This window comes from Trichosurus vulpecula, chromosome 1, assembly GCF_011100635.1.
Source record: "Trichosurus vulpecula isolate mTriVul1 chromosome 1, mTriVul1.pri, whole genome shotgun sequence".
NCBI classification, from domain to species: domain Eukaryota; kingdom Metazoa; phylum Chordata; class Mammalia; order Diprotodontia; family Phalangeridae; genus Trichosurus; species Trichosurus vulpecula.
The window spans coordinates 558,180,383-558,205,773 of NC_050573.1; the positions used below are offsets into that span (position 1 = coordinate 558,180,383).

The following is a 25,391-nucleotide window of genomic DNA, read 5'->3' on the forward strand; positions in this document are numbered from 1 at the left end:
TCTGCTGCTAGGTCTTGTGTAATTCTAATTGTGGCACCATCATATTTAAATTGTTTATATTTTATCCTTCATCTGGGGGTTTCGGGATTTGACTGTGATACTCCTATGAGTTTTCCTCATAGCATCTCTTTTAAGTGGTGTTGGATGGATTTTTCCTATTTCTACTTCCCTGCCTTGTTCTAATGCTTCAGGACAATTTTCTTTAATCATTTCTTGTATTATTGTATCAAGATTCTTTTTTTGATCATAACTTTCAGCTACTCCAATTATTTTTATATTTTTTCTTCTTGATCTATTCTCCAAATCTGTTGTTTTTCTTATAAGATGTTTCACTTTCTCTTCTATTTTTTCATTATTCATATTTTATTTAATTATTTCTTGATCTCTTATAATTTGGCTGGCTTTGCTTTGCCCAATTCTAGTTTTCAAGGTGTCATTTTCCTCCTTGAGATTCTGGATTTCCTTTTCTAATTGGTTGATTTTCCTTTCATAACCTTCTTGTTTTTTCTTGGATTATTTTTATTTTTAGGTTTTTTTTTTTTAGTTTTTCCTCCATCTCTGTCATTTGATTTTTAAAGTCTTTAATAACTGACATTTTTATAAAAGGGAGGGGTGTGCAGAGAGAAGAGAGCTGGAGAACACAGATCCAGAGTTTGAATGGATCTTAAAGGCCATTTCGTTTAATATCTTCATTTTTACAGATAACAAAACTACGACCTTGAACAGTTAAGAGGTGTAACTAGGTGGCACAGTAGATAGAGCACTGGCCCTGGAGTCAGGAGGACCTGAGTTCAAATCCATCCTCTGGGCAAGTCACTTCACTGTGTTTGCCTCAGTTTCCTCATTTGTAAAATGAGCTGGAGAAGGAAATGACAAACCACTCCACTACCTCTGCCAAGAAAACCCCAAATGTGGTCACAAAGAGTCAGATGTGACTAAATGACTCAACAAGAAGTTAAGAGACTTGCCCCAAATCACAAATAAGACGCATCGGAAGCAAGATCTGAACCCATGTCCTTTGTAGCCAGTGTTCTCTCCCTCACTTTTAAGCCATCAAAGCATTTCACACATATTAGCCCCTTTGAGCCTTACAACAGTCCTTTGAAGTAGGCACTATTATTCATTTTATAGATGAGAATACTGAGGCTCAGAGTGTTAAGAGACTTGCCTTTGCTTGTACCGGCAGAGAGGGGATCCATGGCCAAGCTCGGCCATTGTGCCCCAATGGCTTCTTGATGGACTCTTATGCGATAACACTAACCAGATTGCTCTCATTCAGCCATTGGTTGTACCGTGCTGTGCTTTATTCATATTGGAGAGAAGGCATTTGAATTTAATGAGCCGGAAGGCAAATTCTAATGAACACGAAAGGAAATATGGCGTAGTGGAAAGAAGAGCGGGTTTGGTGTCCGAGGACCTGGCTTAGAATACGGCCTTTTCCACCTGTTAGTACCTGTGTGAGCTTGAGTGAGTCACTTTATGTGATCAGACTTTGGTTTAGATAGCCATACCAGGGTCACTGGACCTCGAAGGTCCCAGCCAGCTCTATTTTCACTTTTGCAAATGAAAGCAAATAAGTAAAAACAACAGGAGAAGCTTAGTACTAGTTTCCTGTCTTTGGTGTTTGTTTTCTCAGACTGATGACTATCCTATCTGATGAATATTTGGATAAGAGGGTGGTACCATACTTCCTCTATGTTCCTTTGGCATTAGGATTATAGAACTATAAGCTTTAGAGTGGGATGAGACCATAGGGATCATCTTATAGGGATTCATCTCATTTTATTGATGGAGATACCGAGGCCCAGGGTGCACCTAGGTAATACAGAGGACAGAGTCCTGGGCCTGGAGTCAGGAAGACCGGAGTTCAAATTCAGCCTCATACACTCACTAGTTGTGTGACCCTGGGTGAGTCACTCAACCTTGTTTGCCTCAGTTTCCTCATGTGTAAAATGAACTGGAGAAGGAAATGGCAAAGCCCTCCTGTATCTTAGCCAAGAAAACTCCAGACGGGGTCATGAAGAGTCAAACAGGACTGAGAAGGACACTGAGGCCCAAAGAGATGATGATGATGATGGTGATGGTGGTGGTAGTGGTGGTGATGATGGTGGTGATGATGGTTGTGGTGATGATGATGATGTGGTGGTGGTGGTGGTGGTGATGATGATGATGGTGGTGGTGGTGGTGGTGGTGGTGATGATGATGGTGGTGGTGATGGCAGTAACTAATATTTATCCAGTGCTTATTATGTGCTAGACAATGGGCTAAGAGCTTTAACAGTTATTGTCTCTTGTGATCTTTAAAACAATACAAAGTCAACTGCAAGTCATGTCATCATCTCCCTGATGTCATGGTCCTCTTTGAGAACAAAGAACAAGCACAACACAAGGAGGTAGGTACTATTATTATCCCAGTTTTACAAATGAGGAAATTGAGACAAACAGGTTAAGTGATTTCACCAGGGTCACACAGCTAATGAGTATCTAAGGCAAAATTTGAACTCAGGTCTTCCGGACTGGGCCCTACAGTCACCTCACTGCCCTTAAGCAAAAACTCATGCTTTTCTCTAGACAAGGAAATTCACACTGCAAAGAAACCATTTGAATTTAATGAGCTCAAGTCGATCCTTCTAGAAGGAGGCCATCCTCTCCATTTTTAGCTCCCTTTTATGTGTTCTCTTCCTTCCCCCATTAGAATATAAGCTCCTCAAGGGCAGGGACTCTATTCTATTTTGTTTGTATTTGTGAATCCCAGCATTTAGCACAGTGCCTGGCACTTAGAGCTTAGTAAATGTTAGGAACTAGTTAGATTGCCTTTGAAACCATGCAAGGAGGTCATCATAGCCGACTACGGTAAATATTTTGTTGAGCTTTTGTCAAAAGAATCTGTTGGATTGAATTTAAGCCCTTTTTTATGTATGTCGACTTGCTGATTGCTTCAAATAGCATTTAAGTAGGGGACATCTGACCGCAAAAGGTAAGAATGCTCACTGAAAATGGCAACACACACAGAGGGCATATACGGAACATGCAATCAAAGCGATGGTAGTCAGCTCCATTAGGAAATCATAAAGGTGGTAACAGGCAGATCTTACCAGAGGACAGGAAAAGGAAAGAAAGCAGAGGATCTCTGCTGCTTTTATACTTACAAATAGGGAATACCCTATCCCAATAAAGGAAACTCCCCCTTCTAGTGTAGGTCAGCCGTATTCTCTGCAGCTTATCACGCCAGAGAGTTGCCTAGATCACTTAGAGGTTAAATGACTTGCCCAGGGTCACATCAGAGGTGAGACTTGAACCCAGGTTTTCCTTATGCAGAGACCAGCTCTCTTTTCCACTATCTCACACTGCCTCTCATATTTATACATGTTATGTACAAATATACAAAAGTACATATTGCACGTATCAACACAATCTCTATCTTAGTAAGTTAGGAAACTCAAAGGTGTGACATGACAGTTGTTCAGTTGGTATTTCAGTTGTGTCTGACTCTTCCTGACCCCATTTGGGGCTTTCTTGGCAGAAATACTGGAATGGTTTGCCATTTCCTTCTCCAGCTCATTTTACAGATGAGGAAACTGAGGCAAAGAGGGCTAAATGACTTGCCTAGGGTTACACAAGACATATGTAGTCAAAAGCACCTAGAACTTGGATATGGGCGTATGGGCACTTTAAAAACAGATTAAATTAAGATGATGAAGAGGTTCATAAAAAATATCATTCCCTTAAATCATTCATCAAATTCGGGCTGAAACAGCTAGAATGAGAACACAAGTCTATAGAAAGGTCAAGATATGCCCAACTTGGGCTATAGATCTTTAGCTCAAGGGTTTTAAAAAATTATATAAGCCAGAGTTCTCCATATGCTCACTTCCTAGGGGTATCAATGGGAGGCAGTTTTCATTTAGAACCTAGGTTTAGAAAAACATGGAGCTTATATGTTCACAGAAAAGACATCCTCAGTGAAATGCTGAGAAATAAGACATTTGTCATGCTCAAATCAAATTTCCCATAGCTGTAAAACTGCAGATCTCTTTCCAATAAGAATGTAGAGATAGCACAGAGGCAAAGCGAAATCCAGATTAATTTTCACTGAAGTGAGCAGCGGCATACATGACCCAAAGCCATAGCACGGAATGTACTTATGTGATTTTCTTTCCATTGCCCCCGCTCCTCCCATGATTTTTATTTTATTGTTGTGGATTGCTTAGGCTAACATTGAAATGGGTTTGTGTTGCTGAAGATGATCCACAAAGCAGATAATTCAAATTTAGAGTAAATAACATTCCGTCACTGATTCATAGAGAACTGGCTCAGTAGCTGAGCAGCCTCACAAATAACAGAAGGCTAGAGTTGGGAAGTCTCCTCTTTATGAGTTCAAAACCAGCCTCAGATACTTACTAGCTGTGTGACCCTGGGCAAGTTGCTTAACTCTGTTTGCCTCAGTTTCCCCATCTGTAAAATGAACTGGAGAAGGAAATGGCAAACCCCTCCAGTATCTCTGCCAAGAAAATCCTAAATGGGGTCATGAAGGGTCAAACACGACTGAACAACAACAATAACACGGAGGCCCAGAGATATGATGATGATGATGATGGCAGTAACTAACATTTATACAGGGCTTATTATGTGCCAGACACTGGGCTAAGGGTTTTAACAGTTATTTTCTCATTTGACCCTCACAACAATCCTAGGAGGCAGGTGCTGCTATTATCCCCATTTTACAGATGGTTCAACATCTGGGAGCATCCTCCCTAAGGGAGCAACTTCTGCTAGAGCTGAATGAGCTCTATCAAGGGACCGTGCCAACATTAGATGTGAAGACCCAGAACCTGGATTTAAATGCTGGCTTAGCTACTTTCTTAGCTGCATGACCTTGAGAAAGTCACTTACCAATTTAGATCAATATATTTTCTTCACTTATAAAATGAAAGACTTATAGGACATCTGGGATCCATGTTTTTTAAAACATTTTTACATTATATTTCAATAGAATTGGTTTCCTTTGTAATCTGCTGTATTTTACTTTATGCTTTTAAAAGCATTGTTCTTAGGAAGAGCCAGTAGGCTTCACTAGACTACTAGAGGGGTACAGGACACGAAAAAGGTTCAGAACACCTGCACTGTATAATCTCAAAGATCCCAACTCTGAATTGATGATATTTGCAGATGCCTCTTGATCTTTGCATCTTCTCAGACCTGGCCTGTTTTCTGGACTTATGGGCAGTCTCACTTGTAGCCTTAACACTTTGCTGTATTGCCCTTAGCCACCCCCAGTTGCTGACACCTAGAATGTCAGTGTCAGAGAGGGATGGAGAAATCACCCAGTCCACTCTATTCATCGATTCTTCTTTGGCAGCAAGACAGAGAACACTAGGTTTATTAGGGAAAGTCCCTAAATAATGGCAAAGTTGAAATAAATGAGAAAACAATACCTTTTTAGTCAAGGAAACAGATTGAGAACAATCTGCTTATGCACAATTCAGAAAGGAATGCTGGTCACATATCGTCAGCTTTTTCAAGGAGATCCTGTTTCCTTTCCTCTCACCCCTCCTCATACATATAACAATCATAGTTAGCAACGAAGTCTTTGCATGTGAAGGGCAACCCTATATGTGGGTCTGGCCACAAAAGAGGCTCAGCAGGACAGATCCATTAAAAGCAAAGGGTAAAGAAAGATATAACATGTGACATCAATTCACTACAGGAAGAAGCTAACTGCCTTGCCTCTTGCAAAGAACATCTGCCCTTCCATTACGGTTTGCTATTTTTCTCGTAGGAATAATTTTTGATGTCCAAAGAAGTAAAGGACCTTGTTTGTTCTGTATTCCTATTTCTGGATTGTGAATAGGACCCTTCTCCAAAACACTTCTTACACGCGGATTCTTTTAGCTTGTCAGAATGGAATCTATCTTACTTCTTATGTGAGACTGAACAGGGATTGAAGAGTGGGGAAGGATTGGTTTTGATATTTGAAATGCAACAAAGCCAGTAATATCTTCCTCAGAAAACAAGAACCGAGTTTGTTAGGCTTCATTTTGCACAGAATTTTTTTATTCAGTCTTCCCTTCAGCATAAGGGGAAGGGGGAATTTGCCATTTATTTGATTCCTTTGGTTACTGCTGATCCCCCTTCCCCCAACCAATCACAAGATAAATGCCCAACACCCAGGCCATGTTCTGCATGAGTGTTTTTCAGTGAAAAGATCTGACGGTGCCAACATTACTGGCCCAAAGCACATTTAAAAAAGAAAAAATTTTAAGCTATCTATAGTCATATAAAAATGCTCTAAATCACTATTGATTAGAGAAATGCAAATCAAAACAACTCTTGGGTGCCACCTCACACCTATCAGATTGGCTAACATGACAAAACAGGAAAATTGTAAATGCTGGAGATGTGGGAAAATTGGAACACTAATGCATTGTTGGTGGAGCTATAAACTGATCCAACCATTCTAGAGAGCAATTTAGAACTATGCCCAAAGGGCTATAAAAATGTGCATACCCTTTGACCCACTTCTAGGTATGTATCCCAAAGAGATCATAAAAATGGGAAAAAGACCCACATGTACAAAAATATTTATAGCAGCCCCTTTTTTAGTGGCAAAGAATTGAAAATAGAGGTGATGCCTGTCAATTGGAGAATGGCTGAACAAGTTGTGGTATATGAATGTAATGGAATGCTATTGTGCTATAGGAAATGCTGAGCAGGCAGACTTCAGAAAAACCTGGAAAGACTTATGTGAACTGATGCTGAGTGAGGTGAGCAGAACCAGGAGAACACTGTACCCAGTAACATAGCCACAGTGTGCAATGACTGACTTTGATAGACTTGACTGTTCTCAGCAATGCAAAGTTCTAAGACAACTCCAAAAGGCTCATGATGGAAAATGCCATCCACATCCAGAGAAAAAAACTATGGAGTCTGAATGCAGATCAAAGTATACTATTTTCTCTCTCTCTCTCTCTCTCTCTCTCTCTCTCTCTCAGTTTCTTCTTTCTCGTAGTTCATCTCATTGGTTCTAATTCTTCTTTACAACATGACTAATATAAAAATGTGTTTAATATGAATGTTTATGTAGAGCCTATACCAGATTGCACACCACCTTGGGGAGGTGAGAAGGCACAGAGGCAGAGAAAATTTAAAACTCAAAAACTTGTGGAACCAGTTGAAAACTAAAAAAATTAATCAATTTTTTAAAAAAGAAAAATTTTTACAAGCAAATGCAGTTGATTATATCACATGAATTTTTGGAAGGGTGGTTTAGGCATTTTTATAGTGAAACATCAGAAGACTGAATAAAGCTGGAAAAAAAGAGTGAGCAAAGCACGTGTATGTTTGTGTGTGTGTGTGTATGTGTGTGTGTGTGTATACACATGTACATGTGTGTTTCCCCAAAAACTCATTTCTAAGAACAATCTAGCCCCTAAACAGCTTTTACAATGCATATGAACAGACTAAGAACAAGTGACCAGTTTTTGCCTGCGCTAATGCCACAGGTTCCCATAAAATAAAGCTTGATGATTAGAAATATTTATTGCCTTTTAGCTTTCAAAGTGGGGTATTTAACTTACTGACTACAAGCTTCTTAATGGATGGATGGACAAAGAAAAAAAAATGTGACTGGTTTTGTAATCTTTGACTGGTAAAAGACCATTTCAGAAGCATAGGCTTGCCTGAGGACAGTGAGGCTATTCTGCTGGTAGATAATTATAAATGTGATACTGAGGAATCAGCCCGAATGTCCAGGAATAGATTTAAGCATCTTTCTGTTCAACTCTATCACATTCAACCTCACAAATGCCACTTCTGCATCTGAGGGGAATTCAGAATACCTTCATACTTCAAATGTTTGTGATTTTGCAGCTACTTGGTTTACCAACACTGATTGTGACATCTCAACAACTTAGCGGATGGTCTCTGAGTGTTTCTGTGGCCAAAGCATTTATCAGCCTGCGGCCTACCTGGCAATGAGCCTTTCCAAACGCAACTAAGCTGATTCTCAGACAACAAAAATCTAGTCCATCCCTAGGATTGTGATTCACCATATGACATTATTAAGAAAGAAGTTTCATAAGAAAGTCGGTCCTTCAGCCAAGCACTTAAAAACCAGCTAGAACATTAATGATTAAATTGTTAACATTGCTTGTGCCTAAAATTCCGTTAAAAGACAAACATCAAGGATCATGTGGTGAGAGTATATTACAGATCACTGAGCCAAAAGGAAGAAATGTCAAATGAGTCCGGGAAACAGATGGCCTTGGCCCAGAGACAAGGGAGATCTCGACTATTTGAACATTTGTTGGTGCGCTCTCTTTTAAAAACAGAGGAACTAATAATTTCTTGGTTTGCATTAATGATAATTTGATTTTTCCAGCAGCTGAAGAAGTCAAGACTGGAACTGCTGCTCCGTACCTGGCTCTAAGGCCTAAGGAAGAACTGATTGCTGAAAGAGAAGGGATGCAAGCCTTCAGAGTAAGGCTCCATTTTGGGTTTTCAATAGAACAGATAATAACTTGACAGTCTGACTCATACCCTAGATTTGGTAGAAAATGGGTTTCAGGTGTTTGGAGAGAGGATGGTGTCATCTTCTATAGGACAAATGAGCTCCCAGTGGTGGGATGGAAAGTTCTCAAGAATAAAATTGTTATAACATAACCTCAAATGATTGCAAAGAGTAAGAAAAGTGATAACCATCTAATGAGGATAATATAGATGCATAGGAAGCTCAGGGCAGCTAGGTAACAGAGTGGATAAAGTGCCAGGTCTGGAGTCAGGGAGACTCATCTTCCTGAGTTCAGATCTGGCCTCAGACACTTATTAGGTATGGGACCCTGGGCAAGTCACTTAACCTTGTTTGCCTCAGTTTACTCAAGTGCAATGAGATGGGGCAGGAAATGACAAATCACTCTAGAATCCTTGCCAAGAAAACCCCAAATGGGGTCACAAACAGTCAAACACCACTGAAAAAACAACTGAACCACAACACAGGAATCTCATCAGTCAACTTTAATTTTTTAAAGGATATGTATAGACAAAGAGAAAGTATGGTATGGAGAGCCAGCCATGGGGCTAAGAAGATCTGGATTCAGGTCCCACCTCTAACACATACTAGCTATGAGCATATCATTTAACTCAGAGGTTCCCAAACTTATTTGGCCTACCACCCCTTTTAAAAAATTACTCAGCACCTCACTGGAAATCTACTTTCTTTAACCCTTTAATGTTTTTTTTTTTGAAATTTGTATCATTTAAAAATTTTTTTTGAAATTGTGCATCTTAAATTTAATAATTTATTGTAAATTTGTGGAGTTTTTCCTGCATTGAAGTTTTGATGATGGAATATTGCATCATGTAATCTTACGGTATCATATCGTAAACAAGTAGTTACACGCATATATTCCTGCCAGTGCATGCTGGACTTCCTGACAATGTGCGACATGCTAGTCTGCCAACACCTGCTTGTTAAGACCTGTCTGCAGACTTGACCAAAGGTCAGTTATAACTTGCATTTTGTATGTTTATTTGGAAAACAATGTAATTACCATTACTTTAACTCTGTCACACAACAGATGAAACACACAAGAATGATTTTCCAAAATTTTCTTCTCTTCTTTCCTCATGCTTCCACCAGCCCCCTTATTTTTATTCAATGACCCCTAATTGCACCAGAGGCTACTATTGCCCCTCATGGATTGTTCCAGTGCCCCCCAGGGGGTGGTATCACCCATTTTGGGAATGTCTGAATAAGTTCTCAGTGCTGTAAGCAACTCTCTCAGACTAGAAATTGCAGAAAAGGGTTCCAAATGGAGCATCGGTAGAGGGAGTTCTTTACTTGGCAGTTGCCCATACCAGTAGAATCACTGATCCAATCCCCATCCACTTCAAGTATAGACAACAGAAGTCAAGGCAGGTATTTGAAGAGGAATATCCAAGAGTGGCAGAGTCCTAGAAGGTTAGTGTCAACACTAGAGCATAGAATGAACCTGGCTTAACAAGGAATGCCAAAGATAGCAGGAAGATCAAATAAGGAAAACTATATTGTGCTGGGAAGCACAGAACAAAAATAGGAGGGAGGTGAAACCTAATGTAAGTGAGATGATACGAGAGCACTACTTTGTGTTCAATGAATTCAAATCATCAGGCCTAGCTGAAATACTTCCCTGTTTCTGAAATAAATGGTTTAACTTTACACCATTGTTAATCTGTTGTAGGTGATCCTTTGAAAATAATGGAGAATGGGAAGATTACCAGAGGACTAGAGATAGGCAAATGTAATTCTGATTTTCAAAAAGGAAAAAATAAATTCTGAAAACTGTAGAGACATAATATTGAAAATTTCTAGAATTTGATCTTGTGAGCATTTGTAAAGGGAAGGGGTGATAGCTAGGAGTCAGCATGGGTTCATCAAGAATGGGTCGTGACAGTTCAACTTCATTTCCCTTTTTGACAGAGTTACCAGACAGGTAGGTCAGGGAGATGCCATAAAGGTGGGATAGCTAGATTTCATCAAGGTATTTGAAAAAGTCTCTTATGATATCCTCATGGAAAAGGTAGGGAGGTGTGGCCAAGATGAGAATATAGTTACATGAACTTGGACTTCATTGAGAGGGGTAGGAAAACACTGACTATAGTTAGAGAAACAGGGTTCAAGTCCTTCCTTTGGCATTTACTACTTGACTGGCCTTGGGAAAGTCACTTCTTAAGCTTCAGTGTCGTCATCTGTAAAACGGGAGGTAGTTGAACTAGACGGTTTCTGAGACTCCTGTCAGTACTGGTCAAGGATCCTATCAGCTGACACCTCTTGTGCCATGTAGCCATCCTTCATGCTCTTAGTACTTAAAGTTTATGCTCATTATTCTGAAATTTTGTTTGCATTACCCATTTGTTTGGTAAACCTCTTCTTCAAACACAATATGAGAGTAACTTTCAGTCACCATCTTCCTGTTTGATTTGTCAAAAATTCTAAACGAGCAAGTCTGAATTAACTTCAATGTTTGTCTGATATCCCTTTTAGCTCATCCTGTTCATTCACAGCTTCTGAGTTTCTAGTCTTTGCAACAAGTCAATAAAATGCCAACACATCATTACAACTTCTTTTAAAGCTCTGCTAACCATAATAACAATCATATGACTTAGCTGAGATTATTTCAGACCAATCACTATACTAGCCTATCTGTCCTTTATTAGTTTTCCCTTGTGACAGCATTATGTTGGCTTTAAGAAAAAAAATGCCCATTATTCTGATAATGCCAATTCAGCCTTCTTATCACAAAGGAAAGCTAGCAAAGTCAATTCTGCTCGCAGATCCTCCTGCACAGCTGTCACTGATGACAAATTCCAATATTACAACTGTCGTCCTTTCTGAGAATCAGAGGTACCATTATTTTTTGCCTATCAAAGCTGACCCTCAGATATTTCCTTTAAAATTGTAATTAGTCAAAAGTGTGTGCTAATTTGATTTGTTATTGTTTAAGGGCTAAAGACAAAATGAATTATATAAATAAAAAAAGAAATATCTGAATCACTAGGGTTAGGTTTTCACCCTAGGTCCCTAAGGGGGAAAAAAGAGAAATGCAATATAATTATTTGTTCTTGCTGTACTCCAGTATCTGCCTAGCACAGTGCCCTCCACATAGTTGGCACTTAAAATTCTTTTTAATCTAGATTGGAATGAACTTGACATGACTGTATACCAAAAAATATGGGGAACTCAACAAACTATTACCTACTTCAATGTGTCAAGTATCTTATTTCATCCACGGGGGCAGGCATTCTTTCCCTGATACGCTTTAGCATATATGGTCCTTGTGAATTGCTGTGGCTGCCCAGACATCTAGTGATAAGTCTCTTCCAACATATTTTATCTCCACTAAAGTCCTCTGGAGACTGTGTCATGGTTGGATGGGACCTTGGAGAGCAATGAATGGAGGTACCCTTGGCTTTTGCAAGGTCTGGAAGACAAATACAAAGTCTGGTAGGTCCTACCAGGTAGAAAAAGTTTTGCGTACAGAGTTAGTAATAGACTGTATACTTGTCACCCAAAGACGAGTTTTATTGAGCTCAGGAAGGCTCAGCAAAAACTTGAAATAATAAATAAGTTCACCAAGGCTTCAGGATACAAGTTAAACCTACAAATATTTTTTTTTGTATTCTCGTATATCACTGATTAAGATCAAGAAAAATTAGATTAAAAATCTATTTGTAAAAAATTATATATTTTGTATTAATTTACCTAGGTACACATGAACTTCATAACTTTTATGCAGAAATAAAGGAAGAATAGCCAGTGTTCATGGGTGGGTCAGATCAACCTAGTAAAAATGTCAATGCTTCCCGAATTAATGTGTAGAAAATGCAATTAAAATGAGAATAGGTTTATAGGACAAGATAAAACTCTAAATTAAACACTGATATGAAAAAACAAATGGGCAAGAATATCAACGAGCTGCTGTAATAAAAATGGATGAAAATAGATGACTAGATTTTAGTACAGTAATTACCATTGAAATAATTTGTTTCTGAGTTAAAAAAAAGATCAACAGAACAGAATAAAGATCTCTTTTACAGAATCAAGTATATTTTAAAATAAATATAAGGAAAAATAAATACTGGAGCCAAGATTAATTATTTAACAAATGTTGGAAATTGTATAGTAAGATGGTAAAAACAAATTCAGATATTCATCCCATACTATATTGCATAATAAACTTGGGCTAGATCAAAGAGATAAACATAAAAATGCTAGAAGAAAGTACTGTAGCAATAAATATTTATCCCACTTGGAAAAGGAAGATGATTTTTTCTCTGTTGAACAGACAGAAAAGAAAGTTTTGAGGAAAATATAGAGGCACTTGATTACACAGAAATAAAAAATTTGACAAAAACAGCATAACTGCAATGAAAAATAACAAAAATATTTGCAACAATGATATGAGATAAAGCCTGCTAACTAAAAATAACAGAGAATGCATCTAACTATTCAACAGCAATATCATGTCTCCAAGGGTTAGTTAAATGGTTAAAGGATGTGTATAGAAAATTTACAAGAAAATAAATAATTTACCAATAATTTTAAAAGAAAAAATGAAAATAGAAATAATTCTGGGGCCGCTAGGTGGTATAGTGAGTAGAGCACCGGCCCTGCAGTCAGGAGGGCTTGAGTTCAAATCTGGCTTCAGACACTTGACACACTTACTGGCTGTGTGACCTTGGGCAAGTCATTTAACCCCAATTGCCCTGCCTTCCCCCCTCAAAGCTATTATTTTGCCACAAAACTGGTAAGAATGACAAAAGTCAATTCTGGGAGCTTTCAGGGGACAAACAGGCATGTTTATACATTGCAAATCGGGAATCTTTTCAGAGAGCAGGCTGGCCGAATACTTACAGGAGTTATGTCACATGCTTTGACTGACTAATACCATCACTGGGAATATACCCTAGCAGTGATTAAAAAAGGAAAAAAGGAACTACTTTTACAAAGGTATTTATAGCAGTATAATTTGTAATGGTGAAAATCTGGAAACAACCTAAATATCCAGCAGTTGGGGGATAGCTGAACTAAATGTGTCATGTCAGTAGAGTGGAATACATAATAAAACTTTAGAAGGACAGATATGAAGAACACAATTACATTAAAGGCATGAAAAAGCAGCATGCAAAATGCAGATACTGACCATCTTTTAGAAGGAAATATATGCAGTATAGAGATATGTAGAGAGCCAAAATGATCAAAAGATGACAAAGGGAGAAAGTGATAGAAACAGGAAGGTGGCATGAGGCAGTGGCTGGTGTAGAGTGAATAGAATGCTGGATCTGGAGTCAGGAAGGCCTGAGTTCAAATTCAGCCTCTGGCCTTACTAGCTCAGTGACCCAGAGTAAGCCACTTTAACTTCAGTTTCCTCATTTGTGAAGTGAGGGTTTATGGTTGTTTTCCAGTTGTTTCAGTCCAATTCTTTGTGATCCTGTTTGGGGTTTTCTTGGCAAAGATACTGGAGTGGTTCGTCATTTCCTTCTCAAGCTCATTTTACAAATGAGGAAACTAAGGCAAACAGGGTGAAATGACTTGCCCAGGGTCACAGAGCTATAAGTGTCTGCTGCCACATTTGAACTCAGGTCTGCCCAGTGCTCTATAAGGACCAATCAGCAAACATTTATTAAATGCCTTCTACATGCTAGGCACCGTGATGAGTTCTGGATATACAAAAAGAGGCAAAACACAGTCCCTGCCCTCCAGGAACTCACAATCTAATGGGAGAGACAACAAATAAATATGTATGGACAAGCTATATATATAGAATAAATAGGAAATGATTAACAGAGGGAAGACACTAGGATTAAGAGGGGTTAGGAAAAAAAAAAGTTTCCTGTAGAAGACAGGATTTTAATTGGGACTTAAAGGAAGCCAGGGAAGCCAGTAGAGGAGATGAGGAAGGAGAACATTCCAGGCATGGGAGACAGCCAGAAAAAAATCCCTAGAGCTCAGAGATGGAATGGCCAGGAGTGCACGGTCCCTGGATGGAAGAGTAAGAATCAGGGAATAAGGTATAAGAGGACTGGGGATGCAGGAGGGGGCTAGGTTACAAAGGCTTCTGAATACCAAGCAGATGATTTCGTATTTAATCCTAGAGGCACCGGAGTTCATTGAGTAGGAGGGTGACATAGTCACTTACAATAATAATATAATAATGTAGCACCTACCTCCCAAGGTTGTTGAGAGGATGAAACTGTAAATATTTGTAAAGTGCTTTGCAAACCTCAAACCAGCTAGTAGTAGTAGCCAGTAGGATGTTGAAGTTCATTTTTAATGTAATTAGTTTCAGATGTAAGTAGAATCAATTTTGTTGTTCAAAATAAAACACACCACTACTTTAAATGTATAAAAAGGAATGCTATCCAGTGATTCCTTCTTAGGTACCCTTTCCCTCTTTGCCAGTGATACAAGAATGGGCTGAGCGGCAGTTATCTAGATCATATATCTGTAGGATTTAGAGCCTGAAAAGATCTTTTTATGCATCTGACAACTTGTATAACAGATTCAGCCATGATGATCTCATGCGAGCTTGTTCATCTGCTAATTAGGCTTGGATTCCAGAACGACCCGTTTTATTAACCTTTGGTCATCGCAGTGCTAGTTGGAGTGGGCCGCTCATTCCAGGCAACAGTAGAAATTACATGTCTGGATCCAAGCTGGTTTTGGTGGTTTTTTCACTGCGACCGATAGGGACAAGAGCTTCCAGCTTGCTGGACTTCCAAGAAGGTATCTACACGGTACAGTGGTGGGTTGAAACTGCTGAAATATGCTATGTGTAAAGAGGGAGCAAAGCTAATAATAAAAGTAAGTGTTTTCGTAGTCAGACAGTCAACAAGCATTTATTAAGTACCTACTACGAGCCAGGTGCTGTGCTAAGCCCTGGGTAAACAAAGAAGCACAAATGCTTGTCCCTGCTCTCAAGGCGCTCACAGTCAAAAGAGGGAGATATCACTGGGTTATAAAGCGTCTGCTTCACAACAATCTTATGCAGTAAGCAGTCCAGGTATTTTCACTAGTGAGGAAACAGATTTAGAGAGGTCAGATAATCTGTCTAGTCACATGCATGAGCCATAACTCAAACCCAGAGCTTTATTCCCAGTCCAAGACACTTTCAAGTACACCATGATGCCTTCTGTCAAGTTACCCCTGATACACATGTTTTAGAATCTGGTTCAAAGGTATTTTCCTAACCCAGAACCCGAATTGAAGGAAATTCCACATCTGGTCCCTTCATTAAGATCTGTAATTATCTAGAAAGGAAATCCTCCCACCAGAAGTCCTACTGGTCAATGAATCTGCCACATCGAACACCCCAGATGTCAGGGGATGTTTTTTTCCTAGGAATGGGTAGCAGTTAACCCCAGGAAAGTTGACATGCTTCTGTAGTTTATGACAAAAACTAAATGGAGGGAGACTTACCTGTACAGTCATTTCTGGATCAAAAGTTTCTAACGGATTGAAGGTTGTCTGATCACATGGCAGCACACTGTCCCACTGAGATCCTGCAAGGGAAAGCATATATTTGTAAATAATAAAGTTCTCTGCTTTGGCCTAATAATAATCTCATTGCATGGTATTGTGGAGGAAAAAAAACAGAGAAAAGCACAAAACACCTGACTTAAAGTCAGAAAACTCCAGGCCAAGTACTACTTTTGCCCTTAACTAGCTCTGAGACCTTGGGCAACTCATTAAAAAAACAAAAACAAACAAACAAAGAACCTCTGTGCCTCAATTTCCCCATCTATTAAATAGAAATAATACTTGTATTAACTATCCTATAGGGCGCTTGTACAGAAAGTCTTTGTAAATCGCACAATAGTATTGTAAAGGAATTATTATTCTATGGGTTATAGTTCAATTGTTACTTTTATATAGTTAATTGATTAACTGCAGGAGGATTGCCTCTAGTAGCTTCCTACAAATTTTGCTTTCAAGTTCAATATCATTTAGTTCCTATCCTACTTTACACACTTTGCTGGCTTCTAACTCCATCTACGATGCAAAAAAGCCCTTTTAAACCCAAACTACTTAATCATTAGCTGTCAAGTAAGGTTTGAGAAAAGGCACAGACCTGGATCAGCGTAAAAGAAAGACTTCCAGCATTGAGTGGGTTACATAATGAGGGTCAAGGGATGGTGAAACTGGAATGCTTTACAATTCCAGGCTTCACAGTATGGCTTTATTATTTACTTTGAAGTGAATTCCGAGAAAACTGAAATACACATTTAAATTCAAGTATAAAAATACAATCCAAAGTCAAATATCAAAGATTTTTGGACCACCTCGATGACTAGGATTGCTCATCCCCGGCAATAGAATGACTACTCAAAGTCTGAATTGTTTTCATTTTTTTAAATACACGCCTTGCTTCTCGCTTGGTGCTCACACACCCTGCCCTTTTCCCTTCTCCCTCCATGTACTGGGGGTAGATTTGAAAAAGCAAATAGGCTACTTTGGGAGAGGGTGAATTCCCTATCACTGGAAATACCTGAACACTGGGAGGAAGAACATTTGTCGGGGACATTGATGGAGATTTCTTCATCGTTCAGAGGCTGAATGAAATGACCTTTAAGGTCCTTTCTACATCCGAAATTAAATGAAACATTATCATTCTTTCTTAGGCAGTTAGGTTACATCCAAGTTCACAAAATACTGTTGCTTCTGTCCTCAAAGTGGAGAATATGAACTGATCTCATGAACTATATAGAAAGACATCACTAATTTAGATTAATTTTGGCAAGGTCAGTTTGAAATGGCCCAAAGGCCAAAATAAACAACTTAAAAAAATAGAATTTTATTATTTTCAAGTCCAACGACCCCAATTAGACAAATAAAGTGTTTTTTTAGTAGCATTCCTCAAAGAAACAGCTGATACAGGAAGATAAGAATACTTTATAGTCAGTATATCAAGTATTTGTAAATGGGGTATTTCAAAGTAAGGAAAAATTTAAAGAAGTCAAACATTACATTTTTGTGTGCTTAGAAAATATTTCTTCCCTTCTAGACCATGCAAGTACAAACTTTAACCCAGTCCCTGTCTAATTATAATAAATTCTGATAGTAGTGGAGTCTAAAGTTTAATTGTATTTATTTGCTAAGAACTCTCTCTTCTCCTTTCTTCCTCTTGTCACAATCCCTCTCCCAATCCTTTCCTCCTTTCCTCAAATGTCTGATAAAGAAGTGATCCTCCCCCTCACCAAGGCCAGCTCTTCTGCTCATACCCTTCATCCCATCCTCTCCTGTTTTCTTCAGCATTCTTTGAAAAACTACTTCTTCTTCTTCTTCTTCTCCTTCTTCTTCTTCTTCTTCTTCTTCTTCTTCTTCTTCTTCTTCTTCTTCTTCTTCTTCTTCTTCTTCTTCTTCTTCTTCTTCTTCTTCTTCTTCTTCTCTCCTTCTCCTTCTCCTTCTCCTTCTCCTTCTCCTTCTCCTTCTTCTCTTCCTCTCCTTCTCTTCTCCTCCTCTTCCTTCTTTTCTTGAGAAAGGCAGTATCTCTTTTGTTTTTTGCTGAAATATCCCTAGGCCTGGCAGAGTGCCTTGTAAATAGTAGTTAATAAATATTGGTTGAAATTACAGTTAATGAAATGGATCCAAATTAGCACAAATAATTTCCTGTTCACTTTTTTAGATCTTGCACAAGGCAAAAGAAATTACTGTTTTGATTATAAGGACCCTAACTTTTAGTCTAACTTCAAGAGACCAGATAACGGAGGGCATCCCAAGTCAATCCAGTAATGCAGAACATTCTTGAGGTCATATGACGCAATGGAAAGAACTCTGTAACTCAGAAGACTGGAATTTGAGTCCTAGTCTTATTATTATCTGTATGACCCCGACTGAGGCATTTGTCTTCTGTGAGAACTGGGCCTTGAGTTTCCACATCTGTAAAATGGAGTTCACAAAACTGTTCTGAGGGAAATGATTTGTAGACCTTAAAGCGCGATGAAAACATGAGTGATTGTTATCATCTGATAAGAGTCTCTTATAGCCAATGGTTTCTCTAGGCCTCATTCAAACTAGGAAATTAGATGGCTCTTCTCAAGACTCCTCAATTGGTCCAGTTTAACTGAATTCTGACAACATCTGGTTGTGCTTATGTTTGCAAAGGGACCTTTCATTCGAGAACTTCAGCTTTAAATCATCACCTGGTGCTAATGATCGCAGAGACTGACAGCCATGGAAGCTAGGTCAGGGAGGTTTAGTGACTTGTTACACCCTCTGACTGAGTAAAGAGAGAAAAGTATTGAGCTAGAAAAGACCGATGGAAGGAGTCACCTCCAAATATGGTTTCCTGGAGAAGAGTGTCTGCTCTGAACTGATCGACTGAATCATCTTTCTCTAATGGGGCTTAACAGGGCCTAGAGCTGAAGGGCAGTGCCCGCAGTGAGATACCATTTGCTTATGTCAACCAGTGCTCTTGACGATGATTTAACTCAACAAGCATTCATTATATGTCTAATGTATGCAAGAAATTGTAATAGGTAAAGACAAAAAAAAAAGAGAGTGAGAAAAGATCTCTGTCCTCACAGAGCTTATATCCTACTGGAAGAAGAAAAGAGGATGGATGCTAGGAGAGAGAAACAAATGTGGAGATGATTTTACTTTTGCTATTAGGCAAGAATGTGCCTCACGCAGCCCAGCCATAGTAATTAAGAAGCTTTACAAAGATAGTCTTTGAGCTAGGAGGAATAGTAGGTGCTTAGCCAATGGTTGCTGATTGGTTGAATAATCATTCCTATTTATAAAGTGCTTTGGCTTGATATTCATATTCTAATTTTGATCATTTCATCAGCTATGTAAAACAGATATTTTGAATATTATTATCCCTATTCCGAAGATAAGGAAATTGAGGTGAAATCACTTGAGCCAGGACTCAAATCTGGGTCCCTTATCTCCAGGGCCAATGCTCAGACCACTAACGTTACTAATTATGCTGCTTACAAAGTTCGCTCCAGCTTTAGTAATCATTTCTCTGACCTCCAGATTCTTCCCATAACTTGGAAGGCTGTCCCAAAGTTTTAGTATAGTTTTAAACTTTAATAACTTCAGAAGTATACATGTCACTAAGTTACGAAAACACCATTTAAACATTTGATCATTTAAACTTATTTTATACTTATTTAATTTTATGAATTTTGAATAAAATTTTTAATTTCCATTTTTGACAAGCTTCTAGATGACACTTTCTCAGATCAGTGGATCAGTAGAGGAAGCCCTCTTATTTGGCTACCTCAGTCACTTGATCTGGCTCCTAAAACTATCTTAAGATGTATCAAAAGCCCATGCTGTGGATGATCTTAAGGCTAGGATGACAAATGCAATCGTCGGTCACCAAGTATCAGCTGAGAAAATTTTTACAAAGTTCAAAAATTGTCTAGACTGCTATATACAGCATATGATGATATGTTGAATTTTAATACTAAACAAATATTTTAAAAACTCAGATAATTAACATTCCAAATGTTGCTTTTATAAGTTTGTAGCATTTATACTTCTGAAGTTATGAAAGCTCAAAACTACACTAAGCCTTTTGAGACACTTTTTATTTTCCTGGTAAGAATTTCCACTCAAACTCTAACCTACAGCATTCGGTATATAGACTATAACTTATAATTACAGCATCTAACCATAAAGGTTATAACTATAAACATAAATAGAATAGATTACAGACTGGAGTATTTTGTCTACCATCACACAAGCATCATAACTCATCCTGATTTCAAAGGATGTCATGTAGAAATAATTTGACCTATAAATAAATATTCATAAGTGTAATTTGTTTTTGTCTCTAAGATATTTGCTTTCACATGACCATAGTTCTTCTCTTCCTTCCTCTTTTTGCTTAAAATATTACTTGATAGGATTACGAACCCCTCAGGGATAACAATTCTTTTCCAATCCCCCTAGAACTCAATACACAGAATCACTGAATCTCAGAGCTGGAAGATATAACTGGTTTTATTTAATTCAACCCCACAGTTGACTGAATTGCCATGTCACCAACAAGAGGTCAGGCATCTTTTAAGACCAACCATCTTTTTTTTTTTTTTTGGAGGGAAGAAGACAGGGCAATTGGGGCTAAGTGACTTGCCCAAGATCACACACAGCTAGTAAGTGTGTCAAGTGTCTGAGGCTGGATTTGAACTCAGGTCCTCCTGACTCCAGGGCTGGTGCGCTACTCACTGCACCACCTAGCTGCCCCATTTTTTTCTTTTTTTAGACCTCAAATGTTAGAGGCCATATCCTGAGACAGCCAATTCTACTATTGGGACCATAGTGCTAATTATTAGGAAGTTTTTCTTTATGGGGAGCAAAACTGACCACTCTGAAACTCTCAGCTAGTCACACTTCCTAATCTTGCCCTCTGGGGCCAGGCCAGACAAGTTGAATCCCCAGTACCAGAGCAAGATCCTGGAGGTGGGCCTGCTTTTCGTGTTTGCATCCCCACCAGCCTTGTACTGTGCCCTGAATCCAGTAAGAGCTTAATAAATGCTTTTAAAATTGAAACGAATTTCACCAGTATCCTCTGGTTGTAAGGAAAAAGGAAAGAAGATCTCAGAACACCTTGGGTGAACCTCTACAGTGAATTAATGGGAGGTCAGTGTTGCAGCAATTTGGCTAGCCCATCTTAATTACCAATACAGTCAGGGACGAGAGTTGCTCAGGATGGGAAGGCCTGGAGTGATTTGAACCATTGGTGAAAACCTCCAAATTGATGGGATCACAGATCTATTGGAGTACTTAGGGTGACACAGCCCTCCGCATACCTAAAGACAGCTGCCATGGACTCCCCCAAATCTTCTTTTCTATAGATAGTTCCCTCAAGAGCTCCTTAAATGGCATGATTTGGAGACCCTTCATCTTATTCTAGACATTTCCAGTCTTTCTAACATGTAGTACCAAGAATTAAACACAACATTACAGCTATGGTCATAGTAGAGAAGTATTACCTTCAGGGTCCTGGACTCTATACTTTCTGTAATGCTGGTTGAACTGAATTGAATAGAATCTTAATGAAGGCAACATCATATTCAGTTTTTGGTCTCATATCACCCTATTGACTGTTGGGTCATTTAGATCTGCCAGATTTTTTTCAAGCAAATTGCAATCTTGCTACGACTCTCCCAACTTCTGTTTGTGACACTGATTTTTTTTTTGCAACCCAAATATAGGACTTAACATGTATTCCAATTCAATTTCATTTTGACCAGATTTGGCTCAACAAATAATATTTAAAGAACTTTTCACCTAGCCAACCTAATTCATCTTACGTTTTGTTAATGGATAACAACAGTCAATCTATGTGCTGGGCACTGAGAATGCAAAAATAAAAATTAAATAGTCCTTGCTGTGAAGGAGCTTACTGGGAAAAACAGCATGTAGACATATAAGACATATATGTACGTACACACACATATGTGCGTGTATATGTGTGCATATGTATTTAAAGTAATCTAGATTTATTTATCCACATCTGCATAGTTTGCTTATGTCCTTAATCCTCCACTAAAAATCCCATTGACCCAAACTTCCTATACTTTCATAGTTTTGGGACAACAAATCCCAGACATAGGAAAAAGAAAGTCTGGGACAAGGCCCATCCTGAGGGGTTTGGAGAGGCTACGTTCTAATTTCTTTCTGATTGCCTTCCTCCTTGGCACTTGTGTGAGCAACATGGGAATTCCTAATGAATACTACTGCTTATATTAAGTACGATAAGTAAGAAAACAATACATGAAGATAAAAGTTCATTAATAAGATGTAAAGTTTAGCAGGGACAGCAGACTATGTGCTCATCTCTGTGTGAAGGAGATAGTTTTGGTCGAATCTTTTTCTAATAGGTATGATTTCATATTTACATGTCCATGTGTTTACATGGATGTCTACCTTCACTGGATCTGAGGAAAGGAGTATAGATCTCAGGTTTGTATTTAGGAGATGGCAGGAAGCCGTCTCTACTTTATTTAATCTTGTTGACAGTTTGGGGAGGAAAAAATATAAACATGGATGACTGAAGGCAGAGCTTAGGGCAGGAGATGATGGCTTCTCCCTGCTCGTGTTGCTGCTGCTTGTTCATTCGTTTCAGTTGCGTCAGACTCTGAGTTTGGGGTTTTCTTGGAAAAGATACTGGAGCAATTTGCCATTTCCTTCTCCAGCTCGTTTTACAGAGGAAGAACTGAGGCAAATAGGATTAAATGACTTGCCCAGGATCACACAGCTAGTAAGTGTCTGAGGCCATGTATGAACTCAGGAACATGAATCTCCCTTACTCCAGGCCCAGCACTCTATCCAGTCTGACGAGTAGCTGTCCCCTCTCTGTTCATACTTATGCTTAAATAAGGAAAACTCTGGGGAAGCAGAGGGCTGCAATAGGAAGTACCCTGGCTTTGGTGTCATTAGATCGGAGTTTGAATCCCAGCTTTAGCATTTATTATCTGGGTAAGTCACAACCTCTTTAGGCCTCAGTATCCTGATCTCAAAAATTAAGGGATTGATATGAGAGAGTGCTTTAAATCTCTAATAATAAGAGAACTACAAATCAGAACAACTTCGAGCTTTTGTCATGAACTTAGTAAACCTGCAAAAATGGCAAAATACGGCAACAGTATTAGAGTGGTTGTAAAAAGATGGGCACATTAAGGCATTGTTGGTGGGGCTTTGAATCCATCCATCCACTCTGAAAAGTAATCTGAAATTATGTGGATAAAATAATTGAAACGTGCAGACTCTTTGACACAGAAATTCCATTTCTAGGAATATACTTGATGGAGGTCAGTGACAAAAAGAAAGGCTCCCTAGACACTAAAATACATAGAACAGAACTTTTTGTGTGATATCAAAGAATTGGGAACAAATGAGGTGACCATCCATTAGGGAATGGTGACACAAATTGTTATACATGGATGTAATGTAATAGTATTGTGCTATAAGAAATGATGGATATAAAGAAGCACGAGATTATATGAACTGACGAAAAGTGAAGTAAACAGAATCAGAAAAACAGTATACACGCTATCTACAATAATAGTTGTTAACTTCACATTTATGCTACATATACTTATGTATAAACACAAATAATAGAAACACACAAACATAAACATATAAGCATATACTTATACTTAGAAATATATTTATGCATTTATTGTAAAATGTGCTTCCCTCCCCTAATAGAATGTAAGTTACTTGTAGGGATAGTTTATTTCTTTGTACTTGTATTCCTAGAATCTAGCATAATGACTGGCACCTAGAAGGTACCTCAAAAATATATGTTGATTGATACGACGATATAAATGGAAAGAAAGCAGTAAAATAATCATGTTGAATTCTGTGAAATGATAATGACTGAACTCGGCTCCAAAGAAGAGATATGAGACGGTACCTCTTCCTGATTTTTCGTAGAGACGGGGACAAATTATTATTAATATTACTGTAGGCATATAATATCAAACTTTTTCAATGTGTTTAATTGAACTTTTCCCCCTACCTTTTTATTCTTCATTATAAGGGATGACCTTTCAGGAGGGGAGGGGAAAAGGATATAGTGGGAGGTGTGGTGATGTAAAAACAAGATATCAATAAACACTTTAAAAAAGTTTTGGGGTTCAACCAGATCAGAGTGGTCAAACATGGCTTGTAAATTGCATATGCAACACTCTCCTTATCTACCAGCCTACTTATCCTGTCAAAAGAGGAAATGAAGCTTGTCTGGTACGACTTGTTCTTGATGAAGATGTACTGGCTCTTTGTGATGACTGCTTCTTTTTCTTGAAGTTCATTAACAATCCCTTTAAACAACATATTCCATAATCTTGCTTGAAATGAAAGCTCCCCTGTCTTTGGCTAGCAGACTCTACTCTCTTCCCTTTTTGATGGAGCATTTGCCTTTCTCCAATCCTGTTGCCTCTCTTGCATTCTCTATAGTCTTCAAAGATCACTGACAGTGTTTCTGTAAACATATCCTCCACTTCTGTCAGTACCCTGGGATGCAGTTAATAACTCATCAAAAGCATCTCTATTATCTTCTTACTTTTCTTGGGTTTCAGCTCCCTTGTAGTTTTCGTCCTATCCTTTTTAGTCCAAAGATCATCCTCCTTTGTAGAGACTATAGAAATAAACATTAAATAGTTGAGAAGTTTCCCTTCTCCTACCATGCATTATCATTGTCTCATCAACTCCAAATTGTGGTCCTCATGCCTTCCTTAATCTCCTTCATTTTCCCCTGGTTGCTTAAAAAAAATCTGTTTAACACAGGATGTATTGAATAAACATTTTTGATTATTTTTTGCTTTTTAAAAAAAAGACTTTGAAATCACTCGAATAACACTCTTTTTTGAAAGAGAATAATCTCACAAATGCTTTTCTCAGACCTCAAAGGAAGTGTAGGAGAGGAATGTATTAGGTTTGCATTTCCCTGTAGCATGAGAAACTGCGATGTTTCAACTGTATTAAAGATACCTGCGATATTAAACTCCCATGGGTGCCTTTCTATAAAGATCTTTCAAAAGCGGATAAAGTCAACCAACGGTTATTCACCTCTTGTTTTGCAGTTATCTTACTGTTCTCATACACAGCCCATATGAGATAGACCAGCCCTTACAGCTAGAGAAAAACCTCCATCAGCAACTCTTGAGCTTTGATTTGCTTTCATTTTCTTTAATTTGCTGTTGATTTCAGCTATGAATAGTGTTTTTTGTTGGCTGATGAGACTTCTACAATAAAATGACAGGACAATATAATAAAGATGAAGTGACACTAAGAGGTTCTTTCTGTCTCTCAGATGCAGGTTCACGAGGGGAAAAGGAAATCACAGTAACTGAAGATGGAGAGGGATTTGGATTGTTGGTTTAGCAGGTAGCAGG

General features: G+C 38.5%; 1 protein-coding gene across 5 annotated transcripts in view; it reads right to left on the reverse strand.

Annotated features, from left to right (window-relative positions):
* Positions 1–25,391, reverse strand: part of PALM2AKAP2 (PALM2 and AKAP2 fusion) — a 553,253-nt gene that overhangs the window by 159,162 nt on the left and 368,700 nt on the right. For all 5 annotated transcript variants that reach the window (XM_036741809.1, XM_036741813.1, XM_036741812.1 and 2 more), the window contains one exon: positions 15,955–16,037. In XM_036741809.1, coding sequence (XP_036597704.1) covers positions 15,955–16,037 — 83 coding nt within the window. The remainder of the gene's footprint in view (positions 1–15,954; positions 16,038–25,391) is intronic.